Below are 19,651 nucleotides of genomic sequence, written 5' to 3' on the forward strand. Positions count from 1 at the left end.
TAGTAGAATCAAACAACCTCCCTCCCTCCTCCCTCCCTCAACCCCCCCCTCTCTCTCTCAACTTTTATGTAGTTACCCTGGATAGAGTGCAGTAGTATCATGATAGCTCACAGCAACCTCAAACTCCTAGGCTCAAGCCATCCTTCTGCCTCAGCCTCCCAAGTAGCTGGGACTGCAGGTGCTTGCCACTGTGCCCGGCTAATTTTTCTGTTTTTAGTAGAGATAGGGTCTCACCCTTGCCCAGGCTGGTCTCAAATTCCTGAGGTGAAGCAATCCTCCGGCTTCAGCCTCCCAGAGTGCTAGGATTATAGATGTGAGCCACTGTGGCCAGCCAACTTTTATGTAGCTTTTATTTTGAATGAATTGAAAACATTTCGTCAGTTCTGCAACATTGTGGGCATTTATATAACTCAGTATTTTTATGTATAATTATAATTGCTTTGCTGGAAATTTGAGAGGAAAGCTACTACATTTAGTGCCAATCTTGTGCAATTTAAAAGACTGTTATACTGCCACTTTGGAACTATTACTTTAGAATGGTTTTTTTGTTTGTTCATTGTTTTGATTTTTTTTTTTTTTTTTTGAGAAAGGTTCTCGCTTTGTCACCCAGGCTAGAGTGCAATGGTGTTATCAGCTCACTACAGCCTCAAACTCGTGGGCTCAAGTGATCCTCCTACCTCAGCCTCTCAATTAGCGGGGACTACAAGTGCATGCCACCATGCCCGGCCAATTTTTCTATTTTTCGTAGAGCCAGGGTCTTGCACTTGCTCTTGCTCAGGCTGGTCCTGAACTCCTGGCCTCAAGTAATCATCCTGCCTCAGCATCCCAAAGTGCTAGGATTACAGACCTGAGCCGCTGCGCTGGCCTTCGTTTGTTTTATTATCATTATTTAAAAAAATAATACAGGCTTGTTGAAACAATTCCAACAATACCAAAAATACTTCCCTCTCCCACAAACATATATATACATAATGGCTCACTTTGTTACTCCTGAAAAGTAACCAATATCCACTGTTTAAATCATGTTTCTCTATCAACAGTTGTGATATGAAGGGAAGACTAGGAATTAACATCTTAAATTTAAATCTCTGTGAAGTGTTCCTTTTTCTTCATGATCTCTCAAGTCTTCCCACTTTTCTCTGTCCCTGTGGCCACAGACCACTCTGGTGAAACTGCTGTGGGTTCCTTTTGGCTCCTCTCTGCTCTTCTACCCTGGCCCCTCTTGTTTTGTTTTGTTTTTATTTCTTTTTCTAGCAGTACTCTCTTAAAAACCCTTGGTGGATTGTGTTACTCCCCTGCTTAAAACCATTTGATGGCTCCCCACTGCCTTCAGATAAAATCCGGGCTCCTGACCCTGCTTTATAAAACTCAGAATGATGTTTTCTTCTTACTTCTAACTCATCTCATTCCATTCTCCCCCTTTCCTGCTAAGCTTCAGCCACACTGTTTCTCTTTCAGTTCTTTCACTAAGCCAAGCTGTTATCAGCTTCGGGACTTAGCTGTTTCATCTGAAGGCCTCTGTCCAGAAAACTGTGCCCTTGTTTCTTCTCCAAAAGTTTCTAGTCTCAGCCTAAGTGCCATTGCCTCAGAGAAACCTTCCCCAATCACTATACGTCAGATAGGCTCTCCATTCACTTGACTCTGTGGTCCCCAACCTGACCTCCCCACCCCCACCCCGCCCTCAGCCCACCAGCAGGAAGTGAGCTGCAGAAGCTTCACATGTATTTACAGCTGGTGGTTCCCTACCACCTCCACCACCAGCTGAGCTCCGACTCCATCAGATCAGCGGTTGCATTAGATTCTCACAGGAGCGCAAACCCTGCTATAAACTGCACATGTGAAGGATGTAGGTTGCGTGCTCCTTATGATGATCTGAGGTGGAGCTGAGGCGGTGATGCTAGCACTGGGGAGCAGCTGCAAATATAGACTATCATTAGCAGAGAAGTTCGACTATACAGAGACCATAATAAATCAATTGCTTGCAGACTCATATCAAAACCCTATAAGTAGCCGGGCGCGGTGGCTCACGCCTGTAATCCTAGCACTCTGGGAGGCTGAGGCGGGCGGATTGCTCGAGGTCAGGAGTTCGAAACCAGCCTGAGCAAGAGCGAGACCCCGTTTCTACTATAAATAGAAAGAAATTAATTGGCCAACTAATATATATATAAAATTAGCTGGGCATGGTGGCGCATGCCTGTAGTCCCAGCTACTCGGGAGGCTGAGGCAGCAGGATTGCTTGAGCCCAGGAGTTTGAGGTTGCTGTGAGCTCGGCTGACGCCACGGCACTCACTCTAGCCTGGGCAACAAGCGAGACTCTGTCTCAAAAAAAAAAAAAAAAAAAAAAACCCTATAAGTGAATGGCAAGTGACAATCTAAGAATAATAGAAATAAAGTGCACAATAAATATAATGTGCTTGAATCATCCTGAAACAATCCTTCGCACCCCATCTGTGGAAAAATTATCTTCCATAAATCTGGTTCCTGGTGCCAAAAAGGTTGAGGACCGTTGGCTTGACTGATTTCCTTCTTAGTACTTATCATTTGATGTAATTCATTGTTCCTTATTGTCTGTCTCCCACACTTGATTTCAAATTCCATGAGGTCAAGGACCATATATCTTTTCTTCTACTGTCTGCCCAGGGCATGGTACATAATGGGTGCTGATAGTAGAATGAGCAACCATCCAAATTTGCCTGGAACTGAGGAGTTTCCCAGAATGTAGGACTTTCAGTGCTAAAACTGACAGTCCTGAGCAAATCAGGATATTTAGTCACTTTAGCTGGTAGGAATTATTTACTTTAGTTATATTTGTAGAATAAGTAAGTGTAAAAGATCTCAGTGTGCTGATTAGCTATAAAAACCTCTTGAAGTTTATTTATATGGGCTTTTCTTGCTTTATTTTTTTATTTTTTATTTTTTTTTGAGACAGAGTCTCGCTTTCTTGCCCAGGCTAGAGTGAGTGCCGTGGCGTCAGCCTCGCTCACAGCAACCTCAAACTCCTGGGCTCAAGTGATCCTCCTGCCTCAGCCTCCCGAGTAGCTGGGACTACAGGCACGAGCCACCATGCCTGGCTGATTTTTTATATTATATATATTAGTTGGCCAATTAATTTCTTTCTATTTTTATGGTAGAGACGGGGTCTCGCTCAGGCTGGTTTTGAACTCCTGACCTTGAGCAATCCGCCCGCCTCGGCCTCCCAGAGTGCTAGGATTACAGGCGTGAGCCACCGCACCCGGCCTCTTGCTTTATTTTTGGGGTCTCAGTTTTTGTGGTCTAGTTTAATGTTAAATATGGCTTTTAAGCAATGTTAATGAAACTGCTCTAGAAGCCAGATGTGGACTCTGCACAGCTATACCTATAATAGGTTGGACATTGGCATTACGTTAAGCAGATCTTTAGTTCAGTCTAAATTTGATATACCATCCTGGCACCCCATGCTCCATTCCCCTAGAGGAATGTTGAGATAAATAGGAAAGGTTTCACTGCATGAGATGAAATATGGGGCTGGTAGTGAGAGAGATCCACTGGACACACAGAAATGTTGTCTCAACTAGTGTGGCCGAGAGAAGTGGGCTGCCAGGAAAGAGCTACAGATAGACCCATGCCTTGGGCCTGGATCAGTTTCAGATTGGCTTTTTAGAGTATAGGTGTTTGATAAGTCACCTCTAACAAATCCGATGGGTCTTTTTATATGTGCAGTGTTGGGAAGGCTTTTGGGTTACAGATAGGTCTATCTAGCTATCTATTATGAGCCCTCAATAGGTTGAAATAAAGGATTGAACTAAAAAGAGTAACCTTGCTATGATTTCCCCCAATAGCTGCCTATACAATCCTCAAGTTGTAGAAAGTGCATATTTCACATTAAGAGGGTCTTTGCTGTCTCCATACTATTGGTTTTTTAAAATTTAAAAATATATGCTAATCTTCTCTATATTGTGTTTTGTTCCAATTTTAGTATATATGCTGCCAAAACGAGCATGATACTGTTATTATTTTTTTCTTTTTTTGAGACAGTCTGACTCTGTTGCCCAGGCTAGAGTGAGCGCAATGGCATAAGCCTGGCTCACAGCAACCTCAAACTCCTGGGCTCAAGCGATCCTCCTGCCTCAGCCTCCCGAGTAGCTGGGACTACAGGCTTGTGCCACCGTGCCTGGCTAATTTATTTATATTTATATATATATAAATTTTATAAATTTATATATAAATATAAATTTATATATTTATATTATATATTTATATATAATTTTTTATAAATTTATATATATAAATATATATTTATATATTTTTTGTTAGCCAATTAATTTCTATTTATAGTAGAGAAAGGATCTCACTCTTGCTCAGGCTGGTCTCAAACTCTAACCTTTAGCAATCCACCCGCCTCAGCCTCCAGAGTACTAGGATTACAGGCGTGTGCCACTGTGACTGGCCCAGATACTATTGTTAATATGGTATTTAATGTAGTAGAAGAGGGACTGTGCTTATTACATGCAATTGTTCATTGATGAGGAAGAGCCATTTGCTAGGTTTTTAGTATAGAGTGGAACCTCTTTAACAGGAAGACAGTACTAATATCTTAACACTTAGTTACAGTAACTTTTAATAGGTATCTACCACATGTAATAGTTAATGTTTCAGGGAAGTATTTGATACTGTATCCAAATCTCTGTTAAAATGAGTTAATATTAAAACAATAATTCTAGTGTATTTGTGACCCTCAAGGGGTCTGGGAGAGATTATTTACCGAAAGTCTTTCCCAAGTTTATAAATTTGCATTAAGGTAATATGAAAAAAAAGTAATAGTTAAGGCCATAAACAAATTACTATACAACCCAGCAGTCCCACTCCTAAGTATTTACTCAAGTGAAATAAAAACTTATACTTACACAGAAACTTTTTTTTTTAGTAGAGGCGGGGTCTCACTCTTGCTCAGAATGGTCTTAAACTCCTAACCTCAAGCAATCCTCCCTCCTCAGCCTCCCAGAATGCTAGGATTACAGGCGTGAGCCACAGCATCTGGCCATACACAGAAACTTGTACATGGGCATATATTAATCTCCTCAAAATGGAAACAACCTGAATATTTTTCAATTGATGAATGGTTAAACAAATTGTTGTACATCTATATAATGGAATACTACTTAGCAATGAACAGGGACAAACTGAAATACTGATACATGTTGCACCATGGGTGAATCTCAAATGCATTATACCTAGTGAAAGAAGCCAGACTCAAAAGGCTGTGTACTCTGATTCCATCTATATGACATTCTATAAGAGGTAAATCTATAGTAACAGAAAACAGGTTTGTAGTTGCCAGGGGATGGGAGGAGGGAAGTAAGAAAGATAAGGGAATTTGGGGAGATGATAGAACTGTCTTATATCTTTTTTTTTTTTTTTTGAGACAGAGTCTCGCTTTGTTGCCCAGGCTAGAGTGAGTGCCATGGCATCAGCCTAGCTCACAGCAACCTCAAACTCCTGGGCTCAAGCAATCCTGCTGCCTCAGCCTCCTGAGCAGCTGGGACTACAGCCATGCACCACCATGCCAGGCTAATTTTTTCTATATATATATTAGTTGGCCAATTAATTTCTTTCTATTTATAGTAGAGATGGAGTCTTGCTCTTGCTAAGGCTGGTTTCGAACTCCTGACCTCGAGCAATCTGCCCACCTCAGCCTCCCAGAGTGTTGGGATTACAGGCGTGAGCCACCGTGCCCGGCCTCTGTCTTGTATCTTGACTGTGGCAGTGGTTAAACTGTATGTGTTTGTCAAACTCATAAAACTATACATTAGAAAGGAAAAAATATACTGTATATAAATTATACCTCAAATTTAAAAAGACCATACACACAAATGTTTCTGTAATTTGCATTTGGTCTGTAGAGTTACCGTTTGGGTATGAAAGAGTACAGTAATCTTATAGTCTTAAGCCTTTTGAGGAAGTTGGTGTGCTAGCTCTCTCTAATGAAATGAGAAGAGTAACATTTTATGACTGCTTATGATCGAGGGAGAGTGTCAGCTGTTTAATCTGAGAAGGTCATTTCTCATTCTGGCCAAGGAAGAAGGGTATACTCTTAAAATAGAAAGAGACTAAAAGAAGAAAACAGATACTTTGTAGTAGTCTATTATTTTAAAATTTGGCTTGGCACTTGACCTATAATTGTATAGCACCATGGTCATCAAAGAATAATACTACTAGTGTTTATTAGCTGTATTTTGTCTCTTGGCAGAAGGGAAAAATGTTTTAGACTAGTAAACCATGACTAAATTAGGAGCCAAGATTGTAACTGCCCAGGTTTGAATCCTGGCTCTATCATGTACTAGCTGTGTTACTAGGTAAGTTACACAGCTTGGGTAAGTTACTTAATCTTTCTCCTGCTCCTTAGTTTGCTTCTCTTCTCTTCTCCCTCTCCCTCTCCCTCTCCCTCTCCCTCTCCCTCTCCCTCTCCCTCTCCCTCTCCCTCTCCCTCTCCCTCTCCCTCTCCCTCTCCCTCTCCCTCTCCCTCTCCCTCTCCCTCTCCCTCTCCCTCTCCCTCTCCCTCTCCCTCTCCCTCTCCCTCTCCCTCTCCCTCTCCCTCTCCCTCTCCCTCTCCCTCTCCCTCTCCCTCCCCTCCCCCTCCCCCCCTCCCCCCTCCCCCTCCCCCCTCCCCTCTTTTTTTTTTTTTTTTTTTTTTGACAGATTCTAGCTTTGTTGCCCAGGCTAGAGTGAGTGCCGTGGCATCAGCCTAGCTCACAGCAACCTCAAACTCCTGGGCTCAAGCACTCCTGCCTCAGCCTCCCAAGTAGCTGGGACTACAGGCATGCACCACCATGCCTGGCTAATTCTTTCCATATATATATTAGTTGGCCAATTAATTTCTTTCTATTTATAGAAGAGACTGAGGTCTCGCTCTTGCTCAGGCTGGTCTTGAACTCCTTAACCTCGAGCACACCGGGCTGGCCTCCTTAGTTTCTTTATCTTTAAATAGGGATGAGATGATAACAGTACTTACTGTCAGTTATTGTGAAGATTAAATAACAGATTCTTAGAAAAGTACCTGGCATCTAGCAAGTACACTATAATTGTGGACTGGTATTGGTATTAGCAGAGAGCAGAGCAGGTAAACTTTTGTTGTATTTTTAAGTGACTAGACTGAGTAGGAGAGAAGTAAAGGAAGAAAGGGAACCATGTGACAGCAAATCCTGGTTGTAGCCATGGCTTATTTACTTGGCACCTCCCTCCCCCTCTAATCTTACTTAAATCACCAGACAAAGCAGAGGTGGTGAATGGGAATATACAGGTTGTCAAATTAGAATTCTCTTGTAGTGGCCACACTCACTGTCTCTTCTCAGAACCTGGATTAAACACCAGAAGTATACTTTTTTCCTGATAAAATGACCTTAGGAATTTATAGTTTGTAAGCTTATTCAAAACAGCCCCGCAAATGCCAGTGTTACCATACAATTTAATAAAAGAGATGCTTGAACTATTAGTTAGATATACCAGTTAAAACAGTGAACAAATTACCTATGTAAACATGGTTCTTATCAGTCCCTGAGAATCACTACTTCCTGTTGTTTAGAGAGCAATCAGTGACAATTTGGGGGTAGCCTCCAGTTCAGTTTTCCAGTTACTTTTCCATTTCAGATATATGTTTACCATTAAGAGCGAGGGGGCACATTTTGGAAACATTTTTTGAGCACCTAGGAATACTGCAATCAGTCTGTTCACATGATGGATGTCCCCATGATGATGTCCTTCAGTTAAAAGCACAAAGATGTGAAAGAGATCTAGAGAGGGTGGGCATTTTATTGCACATTCTTTCTTTGTTGAACAAAACTAATGTGATTATTTCTGCCCTATTAGGAGCTCTTGTCCCTGGCAAAGCGGAAGCGCAGTGACTCTGAGGAGAAGGAGCCACCTGTGAGTCAGCCTGCAGCCTCATCAGACTCTGAGACTTCTGACAGTGATGATGAGGTGGGTGTGTAGGAGCTAGGCCTATGGGACTGTTGGATATTTGAGAACCCTGAGTTGGTGACTCCCGTCACCTTGTTTGCTTAAACTGAGACCTGCAGCCTAAAAGCTACAGGAACTTGTTAGGGACAGAAAATTGTGTAAGGCAAGTTCTTGCACGTCATGTTCATTGGACTGCTGGTTATCTAGTGGGTCTGTCTGCAGAGCATTTTAGCCCATTCTTTAGCCTTGTTTTCAGCCTTATTGCAGAAGGGACACAACTTATTAATCATCTTTTCTTTTTCTTTCTTTCTTTTTTTTTTTTTGATGAAGGGACTCTCAGGAATTTTTTTTTTTTTTGAGTCATCTTTTTAGTCTCACTTTCACATTAGAAAATAAATTCTATCAGGAATGCCGTATTTTAGTGGGAAATACTTAGTGAGATGAGACGCTTTCTTTGTGATGATTGATTTGACATCCCTCAGAGTGATGGTGTTAACTTCAAAGGATGAAAATCCATCGGTTCACCAAGGTGACTTTCCCAAACTACCTGCCAAGAAAGCCAGGCCCTAAAAGATATAGAACCTCAATGGAAGACAGGGATGGGGGTAGGGGGAAGTGTTTCAAACACTTCTACATGCTCGTTATTTGGTTTTAAACACATTTTTCCCCTTAGTAATTTCCTGGAGAGAAGCTGGATATTGCTTTTGTGTTTAATCTCTTACTCTGCAGGGAAGTATTTTTTTTTTGAGACAGAGTCTCGCTTGTTGCCCAGGCTAGAGTGAGTGCCGTGGCATCAGCCTAGCTCACAGCAACCTCAAACTCCTGGGCTCAAGCAATCTTCCTGCCTCAGCCTCCTGAGTAGCTGGGACTACAGGCATGCGCCACCATGCCCGGCTAATTTTATATATATATTAGTTGGCCAATTAATTTCTTTCTATTTATAGTAGAGACGGGGTCTTGCTCTTGCTCAGGCTGGTCTCGAACTCCTGAGCTCAAACGATCCACCCACCTCGGCCTCCCAGAGAACTAGGATTACAGGCGTGAGCCACCGTGCCCGGCCATATGTGTAACCTTAACACTTGTACCCCCATAATACGCTAAACCAATTCTAGAACCAATTCCAGCTTCGTGACTCAGTTGTGAATAAACTCCCTTAGGCATTTGGTAGCCATGTAGCCAGTAGTTCAAGACTGGAAAACCCTGAAACGGGTAAAAGTGCAGACTATTATCTGGAGATGTAAGTATATGTTCTGGAAGAAGAACGGGTCTCATTCTGGGAACTGGGAGGCACATTTAAGAAATCCCAAATCAAAATGGTGTTATCATGGGAACTGCTGATGATCTGAAACTCATCAAACTGTAGCCGAAAAACACGTCCAGAATGTTCCACCAGTGTGCGCAGACACAATGTGCTTGCTGGGGCTCGAGGGTCTAGAGCAGCTTGCAAGTCCCAAACTTTAATTTTCCCATCATAGGCCCCACTGACAATCCTCTTGTTATCAAACCAGATTCATCGAACCAATTCTTCATGTCCTTCTAGGACTCTTAAACAGGTACCACATTCAATATCCCAGAGCCTAATGGTAGTATCTGATGATCTGCTAACAACCAGCCGATCCCTGTACTGGAGACAGGCAATGCCTCGCTTGTGCCCATTCAGAGTACGAACAAATTCACAGGTACTTGTGCTCCAGACTTTGATGATCCTGTCACCAGAAGCAGACACGATGTACTTATTGTCAAAGTCTACTGCGTTGACAGCAGCACGGTGGCCAACCAGGACCCAGCGTAAAGTGATATCCGTGGCAGAAGCCATGTCCTACACAGCAATGGAACGGTCCTTGGAACAGGTCACCATCAATCCATTGCTGAAGCATAAGTGCAGTACAGCTTCATTGTGGTGGATCAACATGTTAAGAACTTCACTCGTGTTCACATCTCAGACTCTCACTGTAGAATCTGAAGAACCAGTTATAATGACACATTCATCATACTGGAGACAGAGGACAGAGCCTGTGTGTCCTGTTAACACCTTCAAACATTCCAGGCTGGTTTTATCCCATATCTTAATAGAATTATCTCATAGGCCACTGATAATCTTTTCATCATCATACTGTAAACAGTAGACACCTTTACTATTTTCAGACTGGCACTGAATCCTCTGCAAGTTGTGTCGTCCACACCACCAGTTAGATTCTATAGTCTCTATATCTTGGATTATCTTTGGGTATAATGACCTATAAAATGAATTGGGAGGGCCATCTGTTTTTAAACAGGTACTGATCCCACCCTCTTCTTTCTGAAAGTCCCTTCCATAGAGGATCAATGCGTACCATTCGTTCAATTAGCTTCTTCCAAAGCATTCCTTCTGAGATCACTTGCTGCCATTCTTTACATACCAGTTCTGCTGCACACAGAGACCTGGCATCCAGGTAGGAAAGAATGTTTTCTGCTTTGTCATCTAAGCCTTGCTCTGGTAAAGTGGTAATAAAGTCCTGCTGCAACATGGGCTTCAGATAAGAGTTAATACGTCCATGCTGATAATGACACATTCGTGAAATAAGATGTTCCACGAGTTCCACTTGATCTGATTCAGACCACTGGTCAAAATATTTAATGCACAAGTCTCTTTCTTTTTGATGGTTTCCTTCTGATGGCCTCTTTCTGGAGACGATCGCAGATGATGTTCCATTACTTGTCTCCCAGAGAGTACTTTTCTTTGGGGACTCATCTTCATTTTGATCTTCCATAACTGAAGTGTTCATGAGCTCGATGGTCTTGTCCTCAGTCACCGAGTCGGGCTCCATGGCGACCCTGGCTGCCCCTCCTCGCTCTCCCCGCACAGCAGCCCACGGCCCAGGCCGAGGAGTTGAGGGCGGAGGTGGCAGAGCTTATGTTCTCTTAATCTTCAATAATTTAGTAGACCTAAAATTTCTTTCCACAACAAGAGATAGTGAATGTTTATTCTTTTGTTTTGTTTTTAATGAAGGAACTTTAATTCTTCTCAAGTTGATAAAGTAACCCAATCTGTGAGAAAAATCAGTGGAGTCTATGAAGAAATTTGCGTTTTTGTTTTGTTTTGTTTTCTTTTTTTAAATGCATAGAAAATACAGGAAAATCTTGAAATAATTTTCTCTCCCACTATTCCTACAACTACTTTTGTTTTTCATGTTTCCGAAGTCAGCTGCTATGATTCCCCCCTCCCCACTCAATATTCAATTAAGTTTGAATCTGTGTTGTACCTGGAATACCCTGTAACATGTTTTTGGTCTTTGTAGTTTCTTAAGCTACAAGCAATTACCATCCTTGGAACTTGTTCATTCTCTACATTCCTGTTGTTAGGTCAGAGTCCTAAGTATGCAGTTAAAGAATGTTTTCAGGCCTGGCGCAGTGGCTCATGCTTATAATCCTAGCTCTCTGGGAGGCCGAGACTGGCCAGATTGCTCAAGGTCAGGAGTTCGAAACCAGCCTGAGCAAGAGCGAGACCTCGAGACCTCATCTCTACTATAAATAGAAAGAAATTAATTGGCCAACTAATATATATAGAAAAAATTAGCCGGGCATGGTAGCGCATGCCTGTAGTCCCAGCTACTCGGGAGGCTGAGGCAGGAGGATCGCTTGAGCCCAGGAGTTTGAGGTTGCTGTGAGCTAGGCTGACGCCACAGCACTCACTCTAGCCTGGGCAACAAGTGAGATTCTGTCTCAAAAAAAAAAAAAAAAGAATGTTTTCAAAATGTGCCCCCTTCCTTTTAATGGTAATTGTATGTCTGAAATGGAAAAGTAACTAATGTGCCCCCTCCCTCTTAATGGTAAATGTATGTCTGAAATGGAAAAGTAACTGGACAACTGAACTGGAGGCTACCCCCAAATTGTCACTGATTCCTTTCTAAACGACAGAAGTATTGATTCCCTTCATCCTTTTTGGGTGCTTCTAGGAGAGCAGAGTGTGTGTCAACTCCACGGCATTAGAGGAGCTCAAAACTTGTAATAGAGTAGATCCAGGCCAGGTGTAGTGGTTTACACATATAATCCTAGCACTTCAGGAGGCCGAGGTGGGAGGATTATTTGAGGCTAAGAGTTCTAGCCTAGGCAACATGGTGAAACCTTGTCTGTACAAAAAAAAAAATTTTTTTTTTTGAGACAGAGTCTCACTTTTTGCCTGGGTTAGAGTGCCATGGTGTCAGCCTACCTCACAGCAACCTTATACTCCTGGGCTCAGGCAATCCTGCTGCCTTAGCCTCCTGAGTAGCTGGGACTACAGGCACGCGCCACCATGCCCAGCTAGTTTTTTCTATATAATTTTAGTTGACCAATTAATCTCTTTCTATTTTTAGTAAAGACTGGGTCTTGCTCTTGCTCAGGCTGGTTTCGAACTCCTAACTTTGAGCGATCCACCCGCCTCAGCCTCCCAGAGCCACTGCTCCCAGCCCAAAAAATTTTTTATAAAAATTAGCTGGGTGTGGTAATGCACACCTGTAGGCCCAGCTACTCTGGAGGCAGAGGTGGGAGGGATTGCTTGAGCCCAGAAGTTTGAGGCTGCAGTGACCTATGAGCATGCCACTGTACTCCAGTGTAGGTGACAGAGTGAGATGTCTCTAAAAAAAAATACACTAGATCCAGGACCATAAAGTCCTTTACAATTTCCTTTGTTACTTGCAACTACTTGATGAGTCAAAAAGTCCTCACCTTAGAATGTTATCAAACTATTTATGCACTTATTGGAGAAAAAGCTGACAGGCACATTGCACCCTGCCCAGTAGAAAATGAGTCTTTGAGTGACTTTTCTCCTACAAGGTCCTTAGCTTTAGCTGCTGCCTCCAGGTCCCAGCACTCCAGGCCCACCCTGGGAAGAGCATTGTCTCTGCTCTATCATGGCCATTCTTTTTTTTTTTTTTTTTTTTTGAGACAAAGTGTCGCTTTGTTGCCCAGGCTAGAGTGAGTGCCTTGGCGTCAGCCTAGCTCACAACAACCTCCAACTCCTGGGCTCAAGGGATCCTTCTGCCTCAGCCTCCCGAGTAGCTGGGACTACAGGCATGCACCACCATGCCTGGCTAATTTTTTCTATATATGTATATTAGTTGGCCAATTAATTTCTTTCTATTTATAGTAGAGACGGGGTCTCGCTCTTGCTCAGGCTGGTTTCGAACTCCTGACCTTGAGCAATCCGCCAGCCTGGGCCTCCCAGAGTGCTAGGATTACAGGCGTGAGCCACCGCGCCCGGCCTATCATGGTCATTCTTAAAGATGCCTGTTCTTTGGTTTGTATCCTGTCTCTTTGACCCAGGATGCTAGCTTAGCACAGAGCACCCAAAGTTAGAGCAAACATTTGATTATTTTGTATAATTAAGGAAATAACTATTAAAATTTTTTTTTTCAAAAATCCTGCCAGCCGCTGAAGATCTCAATGGTATTGCTGTGAATTCAGATTTATGGTTGCTGTAGACGTTTTAGGTTGGATAGGGGACTTCTAAGAGATCCTTAGATATAAAGCTTGAGACAGTGGCTCTTGTTTTTTACCTCTCTCATAATGAATATTTTTATACATCTCTCTGTGGGGAAAACCCACATGCTAAAGGATTTTGCTCTATCTTTCATTTCTGCTTTGGCTTTTATGTCTTTATTACCTACAGATTGCCTTTTAGAAATTTGGTTGTTCAAATGGCAATTCTCAGTCACATGGAGCTTGCCTGTACCACAAGCTGCTCTGGAGTTTTTTCAAACTATGTATGCCTCCCTTATTTGTTGTCATTAGTGACCCATGAATATAGGTAGAAATGTTTGTTCTTTACTAGGACAGAAAACTGGTCAAGAACAACTTAGTTGAACGGTCAATGCATAGTTTGTTATAAGGAGAGACATGCGCTGATTTTAGGGCAAGAAAGTATCTAGCTCATTGATGGGGAGGAGAAATGGAGAGAAGTTATGAAAATTTCGGATCCAGAAAAAAGTGGTACACTGGACATTAAGTATAAAAGTCCAGTTAGTGAGAGAATAAGTAGATGTTTCATATGTAGCATCTTTGCAGGGGGAAAAACCTAACTTTAATGACAGAGACTATACTTGTCTATTATTTTTTGGTAAATGAATTATTCTCAATGATATCTTGAGGCACTTATGAAAATAAGAAGCAAAGTTATTTCTGTAAGGCTTACATTGATCAAGTCTGGGAAATTGGGAAGTACACCTCAGTGGTTGAAGGTCATAATGCTGTGGTGTGGCACTTTGGTGCTGTCACTTCCCGTCCCTGAAAACATTGATAGGAGAAGCAGCAGAAGGATGCAAACAAAAGTTAGGAGGAGGAGGAAAGCTAGTAGCCATTCACTCTTGTGTTGGGGTTTAAAAAAATGGCCAAAACAAAGAAGTCCACTTGTTAAGAGGAACAGGGTCCTACATCAGGTAGTTCAGAGTCCTTTTTAGAAATAGGATAGAGCATATAAAAACAAATAACTGCCAGCTAGATAAGAAGATAAGCTAGATTTTTCACTACTTACCAGTAAAAGTTACTTTGGATACCAAAAAAACATTGTTGTTCAAAATTGAATATAACTATATTGGACAAAGTGAGGAAGCAGCTAAAATATGTTCTAATACCCTCTGCCTAAGCAAGAATTATTTTAAAAAGCTTCATGTAGGCCAGGCACAGTGGCTCATGCCTGTAATCCTAGCACTCTGGGAGGCCGAGGCGGGCAGATTGCTCGAGGTCAGGAGTTCCAGACCAGCCTTGAGCAAGAGCGAGACCCCGTCTCTACTAAAAATAGAAAGAAATTAATTGGCCAATTAATATATATAGAAAAAAATTAGCCGGGCATGGTGGCGCATGCCTGTAGTCCCAGCTACTCGGGAGGCTGAGGCAGTAGGATCACCTGAGCCCAGGAGTTTGAGGTTGCTGTGAGCTAGGCTGATGCCATGGCACTCTAGCTAGGACAACAGGGTGAGACTCTGTTTCAAAAAAAAGCTTCATGTACAGTCTCATTTTCAACATTTTTGAGAAATAAAAGCATTTAGCCCAGCCCTATATTTCAGCACTTGTCACACCTGTTTCCTTTTCCCCAGGACATTTGTCAGCCTTCCCAGGTTGCCTTTATGCCCCCACCTGCCTCTTCAAAGATTCTCATGTCTTCTTGTTTTTCCCCCATTCCATTTTTTTCTACATAATGTCTTTCTGAAGCTTCTTCCTTCTCTTTGTCTTTTCCCAGCTGATCTTTCAGGCTCTCCCAACTATGATCTAGTTGTGCTGCTATTCATACCCTATCATCTCTTATTGGCTCTAATATTTTTATCAATAGAAAAAGACTGATAGAACATTCTGAAAAGATAGACCTACAGCCTATCTTTTATTTATAAATTTATTTAGTTAACAGCTTTTCCAGGAAGTTAGCCTAGATATCTAAGAGCATTTTGTTATCACTTTACCATACAGATAATACATAATTAGCACATTTCCAATAAAGACCTTCACTGCTGAGCTTATAGTTTCCTGTGTATATATTGGTTTAGTAAAGTTTTCATACACATAACATTTCTGTAACAAGATGTTCCATGTGGGGATGAATTATCCCAATACTGAAACTAAACTCTTGAAAGTTTAAAATATAAAAACACTGTATTTGAAAAAATTTTGATAGTAACTTTTATATAGAGTAGTTTTTCTTGACTTTATTGAGCCAGCTGCAGTGGCTTGCACCTGTAATCCCTGCTGCTCGGGAGGCCAAGGTGGCAGGATCGCTTGAGGCCAGGAGTTCCAGACCAGTTTGGACAAAATAGTGAGACTTCATCTCTACAAAAAATTTAAAAAATTAGCTGGGCATGGTGGCACACAGCTGTAGCCCTAGCTACTCAGGAGGCTGAGGCAAGAGGATCACTTGAACCCAGGAGTTTGAGGCAGCAGTGAGCTATGATTGCACCACTGCACTCCAGCATGAGTGACAGAGTAAGATCCTGTCTCTTTAAAAGAAAAAAACAAAAAAACTAATACTCTGGGAGGCTGAGGTGGGAAGATTGCTTGAGCTCAGGTGTTGAGACCAGCCTGACCAAGAGTGAGACCCCATCTCTACTAAAAATAGAAAAATTAGCCGGCCATCATGTTGTGTGCCTCTAGTCCCAGCTCCTTGGGAGGCTGAGGCAGGAGAATCACTTGAGTTCAGGAGTTTGAGGCTGCAGTGAGCTATGATGACACCACTGCACTCTCTACCCAGGGTGACAGAGTGAGGCTATCTCAAAAAAATAAAATAAAATAAAAATGGCAGTTCTCCTGCTATGAAATAATGCTTTCTAAAAGATGGAACTCTGTGGTACAGCTTTTTACAGCTTTTCTTTCTTCTCCAGTGTAGGTAAGAAGTGACCATTGGTTCATCTCTTGGTAATCTGCTCTACTTCCAAATTCTGTGTCTAATGTGTTCTGGGGTTAGGAAACCAGGATACCCAGTAAAATTTAGGTTGGAATACCCTGCTTTAGTACTTGAACTTAGTGACAGTTATTTGGAATTGCTCACGAGCCTTATTTTTACATACTTCTTGGCTCTTGACTATGTAGACATCCATACAATAGCACCTTATTTATCTAGACACTATTAAAATTTAATCACAAGAATTGTATTTGGAATAGTAAGGTGATTTTCATGAATCACCCGGTCAAATTTGTTTACAAATCAAAATTGAAAATTGCTTATAATTTTGATATTTCCTATCAAATAATATAGTATTAATTATATTGTACATTTTTTTGGTATCACTTATTTTTCAATTGTGCTTTTGTGTCCAAACCAGACTAAAAGGAAACAATCTCAGATTAAAGGCTTGGGCTGTCCCCCAGTTCTTTTGACCCCTAATCCCAGTGTAGTTTGTCACTAGCCCAGCTATTATTCTTTAACCCTATGTACATCAAAGTGTTTTATTTCCCTTGTAAATTCAGTTCAGAGTAACTGGGCTGGAGTGATTTCTACTCTGGGTCTTGAGGCCTAGGAATATGGGTATTCCTTGGCCATAGAGATAATTTCCTCTCCGAAATCTTGAAGTCTTGCTTTTCTGCCTCCAGGATGCTTAAAGTACTCATCATCTGAATGCCACCCAAGTCCAAAGCAACGAATCCCCATGCTGTGTTCCTTCCCATCTTTCAGCTGAGTGCCAGGAAGGACAGCTGCTTCCCAGGATGAAGACCTGCTTATAACATTCTACACACGCTCAGGATGGCATAGGGTTATGTAGCACCCACCTTCCTTGTGTTGTTAGATAATTGCTGCCCATTAGAGTATCCGTTACATCAGTGAGAGAGAGTCAAATTGCTAATCTCTTTTAATTTATTAGATAAGAAAACATCTTGCATCCAGTCTCTATTTTAGGTTTTATTCACTGCATGTTCATGCAAGACTTTCTGGTGTTGTGTGTGGCTCCCTTACATGTATGCCCAGGAAAGCAGTTCTGACAATGGATCCTTTCCTTTTCCTAGGTGGTTTTTGAACAGCTGTCATTGGGGGATGCTCTGGCCTCCCAGAGTTCAGATGCAGACCAGCAGGCGCTTCTTGCATTATGCTTGGTGCATTTTAGGGTTACAGCAGAGCTTGCTTTTCAGTAGAGCCATAATTCCCAAACAAATTAAGAAATGCCAGGTCATTTCCTCTACTCCCTCCTGGGTGGAGAAAGCATAAGACTGTCTCTTTAATTCTGTCTTTTATTCATTAGACTCCATCTACTACCACACTCTGGCAATGAAAGAATTCATTTTCCCTTTCTCAGAGTCAAGAGAATAAACTTTTGCAGGCATAGGTGAGCAATCTCTGGGCCAGTGGCTGGACTAAGATGTTTCTATATCAGTTCTTCCTGTCACAAGTCTTGACCATCTGAGATTGCCCCCTTTCTCCCCAATTTTAAGTGATTATTTATCTTTGGGTGGTAGAAATATGGGTGATTTTTTTTTAACTTTAAAAATACCTTTCTCGTTCAGGTACAATGACTCACACCTGTAGTACCAGCACTTTGGGAGACCAAGACATGAGAATTGCTTAAGGCTAGTAGTTGAAGACCAACCTGGACCCCATAGTGAGACCCCATCTCTATAGAAAATGTTAAAAATTAGCCAGGTGCGGTGGTGCACACCTGTAGTCCCAAGTAGTTGGGAGGATGAGGTAGGAGGATTGCTTGAACCCAGAAGTTCAAGGATGCAGTGAAGACTGGGTGCAGTGGCTCACGCCTGTAATCCTATCACTCTGGGAGGCAGAGGCGTGTGGATTACTCGAGGTCAGGAGTTCAAAACCAGCCTGAGCAAGAGCGAGACCCTGTCTCTACTATAAATAGAAATAAATTAATTGGCCAACTTATATATATAGAAAAAATTAGCCGGGCATGGTGGCGCATGCCTGTAGTCCCAGCTACTTGGGAGGCTGAGGCAGGAGGATTGCTTGAGCCCAGGAGTTTGATGTTGCTGTGAGCTAGGCTGACGCCACAGCACTCACTCTAGCCTGGGCAACAAGTGAGACTCTGTCTCAAAAAAAAAAAAAGGATGTGGTGAACTGTGTTTGCACCACTGCACTCCAGCCTGGGCAACAGAGTGAGACGCTATCTCAGAAAAAAAAATATTTTCTATATTTTCAAAGCATCATATAATGAACATCTATTATTCTTAAAATTAGATTTTAAAGATTAATTAAGAATAAAATACTTTTGTAGAGAGTAAATATACAAGTAGCTATAATCCAGCTTCTCAATACTGAGAGATGTGTTTATATGAAATTTTAGGGGCCTAGCTCAGTGCCTCTTGCTTGTAATCCCAGCACTCTGGAAGGTGGAGGCAGGAGGATCTCTCGAGGTCGGGAGTTCAAGACCAGCCTGAGCAAGAGTGAGACCATGTCTCTACTAAAAACAGAAAAAATTACCCAGGCATGGTGGCATGTACCTGTAGTCCCAGCTGCTCAGGAGGCTGAGGCAGGAGGATTGCTTGAGCCCAGGAGTTTGAGGTTGCTGTGAGCTAGGCTGATGCCATGGCACTCTAGCCCAGGCAACAGAGTAATACTCTGTCTCAAAAAAAAAAAAAAAAGAAACTTTAGTTTTAAAAGTAAATCACCCACATTATTATTATTCTCCCAAAACCTTGTCACATATTGAGCTTTTGGTGGTTTGCCTTTGGTGTAATAGACCTGACTGAGTCAGCCTCATGGGAGGCAAGGCAACTGTGTCATCTCATTTCTTTTGAAAATTGTTGGAAGAAAAAAAATGATTTTCCCTTCTCACATTCAAGTTTAGCCAGGAAAGCCCCCTTTAAATCAAAGCATTTTAATTTTCTTCTATTTTTACCCTTGTCTTTTCTCCCTTCTATACGAGGAATAAACATTAAAGACTACAAGTGAGTTACAAGCGGTTAAGCTTAGGGTGAGACAGACTGAAACAGATGGAGGGTGGAAGAATAAGGAAGCCAGGTTGCTTCTTAGCACACCCTGAGTTACATTCACCTATGTGACTTCACATTGAGGTCATTTTGCTCTTATAAACACTTTTTTCCCCTAGGGAGTCCAGAATTTGGCTCTATTCCACGGGAGAAACCCAAATCTGTAGGCAAAAATAGACCTAGCTACTGTGACACACATGTGACCCTGATAGCTCAACCTTTATGCTCTCAATCTCTTCATACTCCCATTGAGTAGAAGTACAAAGGGCCAAGACACCCTGTTTGGAAAAGGTGGGTCATGCCCATTTTCAAAACCAACAAATAAATATTTTGCATCTATTAT

At 42.0% G+C, this 19,651-nt stretch overlaps 1 protein-coding gene and 1 pseudogene across 1 annotated transcript in view; one reads left to right on the top strand and one right to left on the bottom strand.

The window, feature by feature from the left end:
- Positions 1-19,651, top strand: part of RTF1 (RTF1 homolog, Paf1/RNA polymerase II complex component) — a 61,202-nt gene that overhangs the window by 9,773 nt on the left and 31,778 nt on the right. The window contains exon 2 of the mRNA XM_012766466.2: positions 7,843-7,953. Within this exon, the coding sequence (XP_012621920.1) occupies positions 7,843-7,953 (111 nt within the window). The remainder of the gene's footprint in view (positions 1-7,842; positions 7,954-19,651) is intronic.
- LOC105872477 (F-box/WD repeat-containing protein 11 pseudogene) lies at positions 9,047-10,739 on the bottom strand (annotated as a pseudogene).

The sequence above is a fragment of the Microcebus murinus genome, chromosome 6 (assembly GCF_040939455.1).
Source record: "Microcebus murinus isolate Inina chromosome 6, M.murinus_Inina_mat1.0, whole genome shotgun sequence".
In the NCBI taxonomy this organism is placed as follows: Eukaryota; Metazoa; Chordata; class Mammalia; order Primates; family Cheirogaleidae; genus Microcebus; species Microcebus murinus.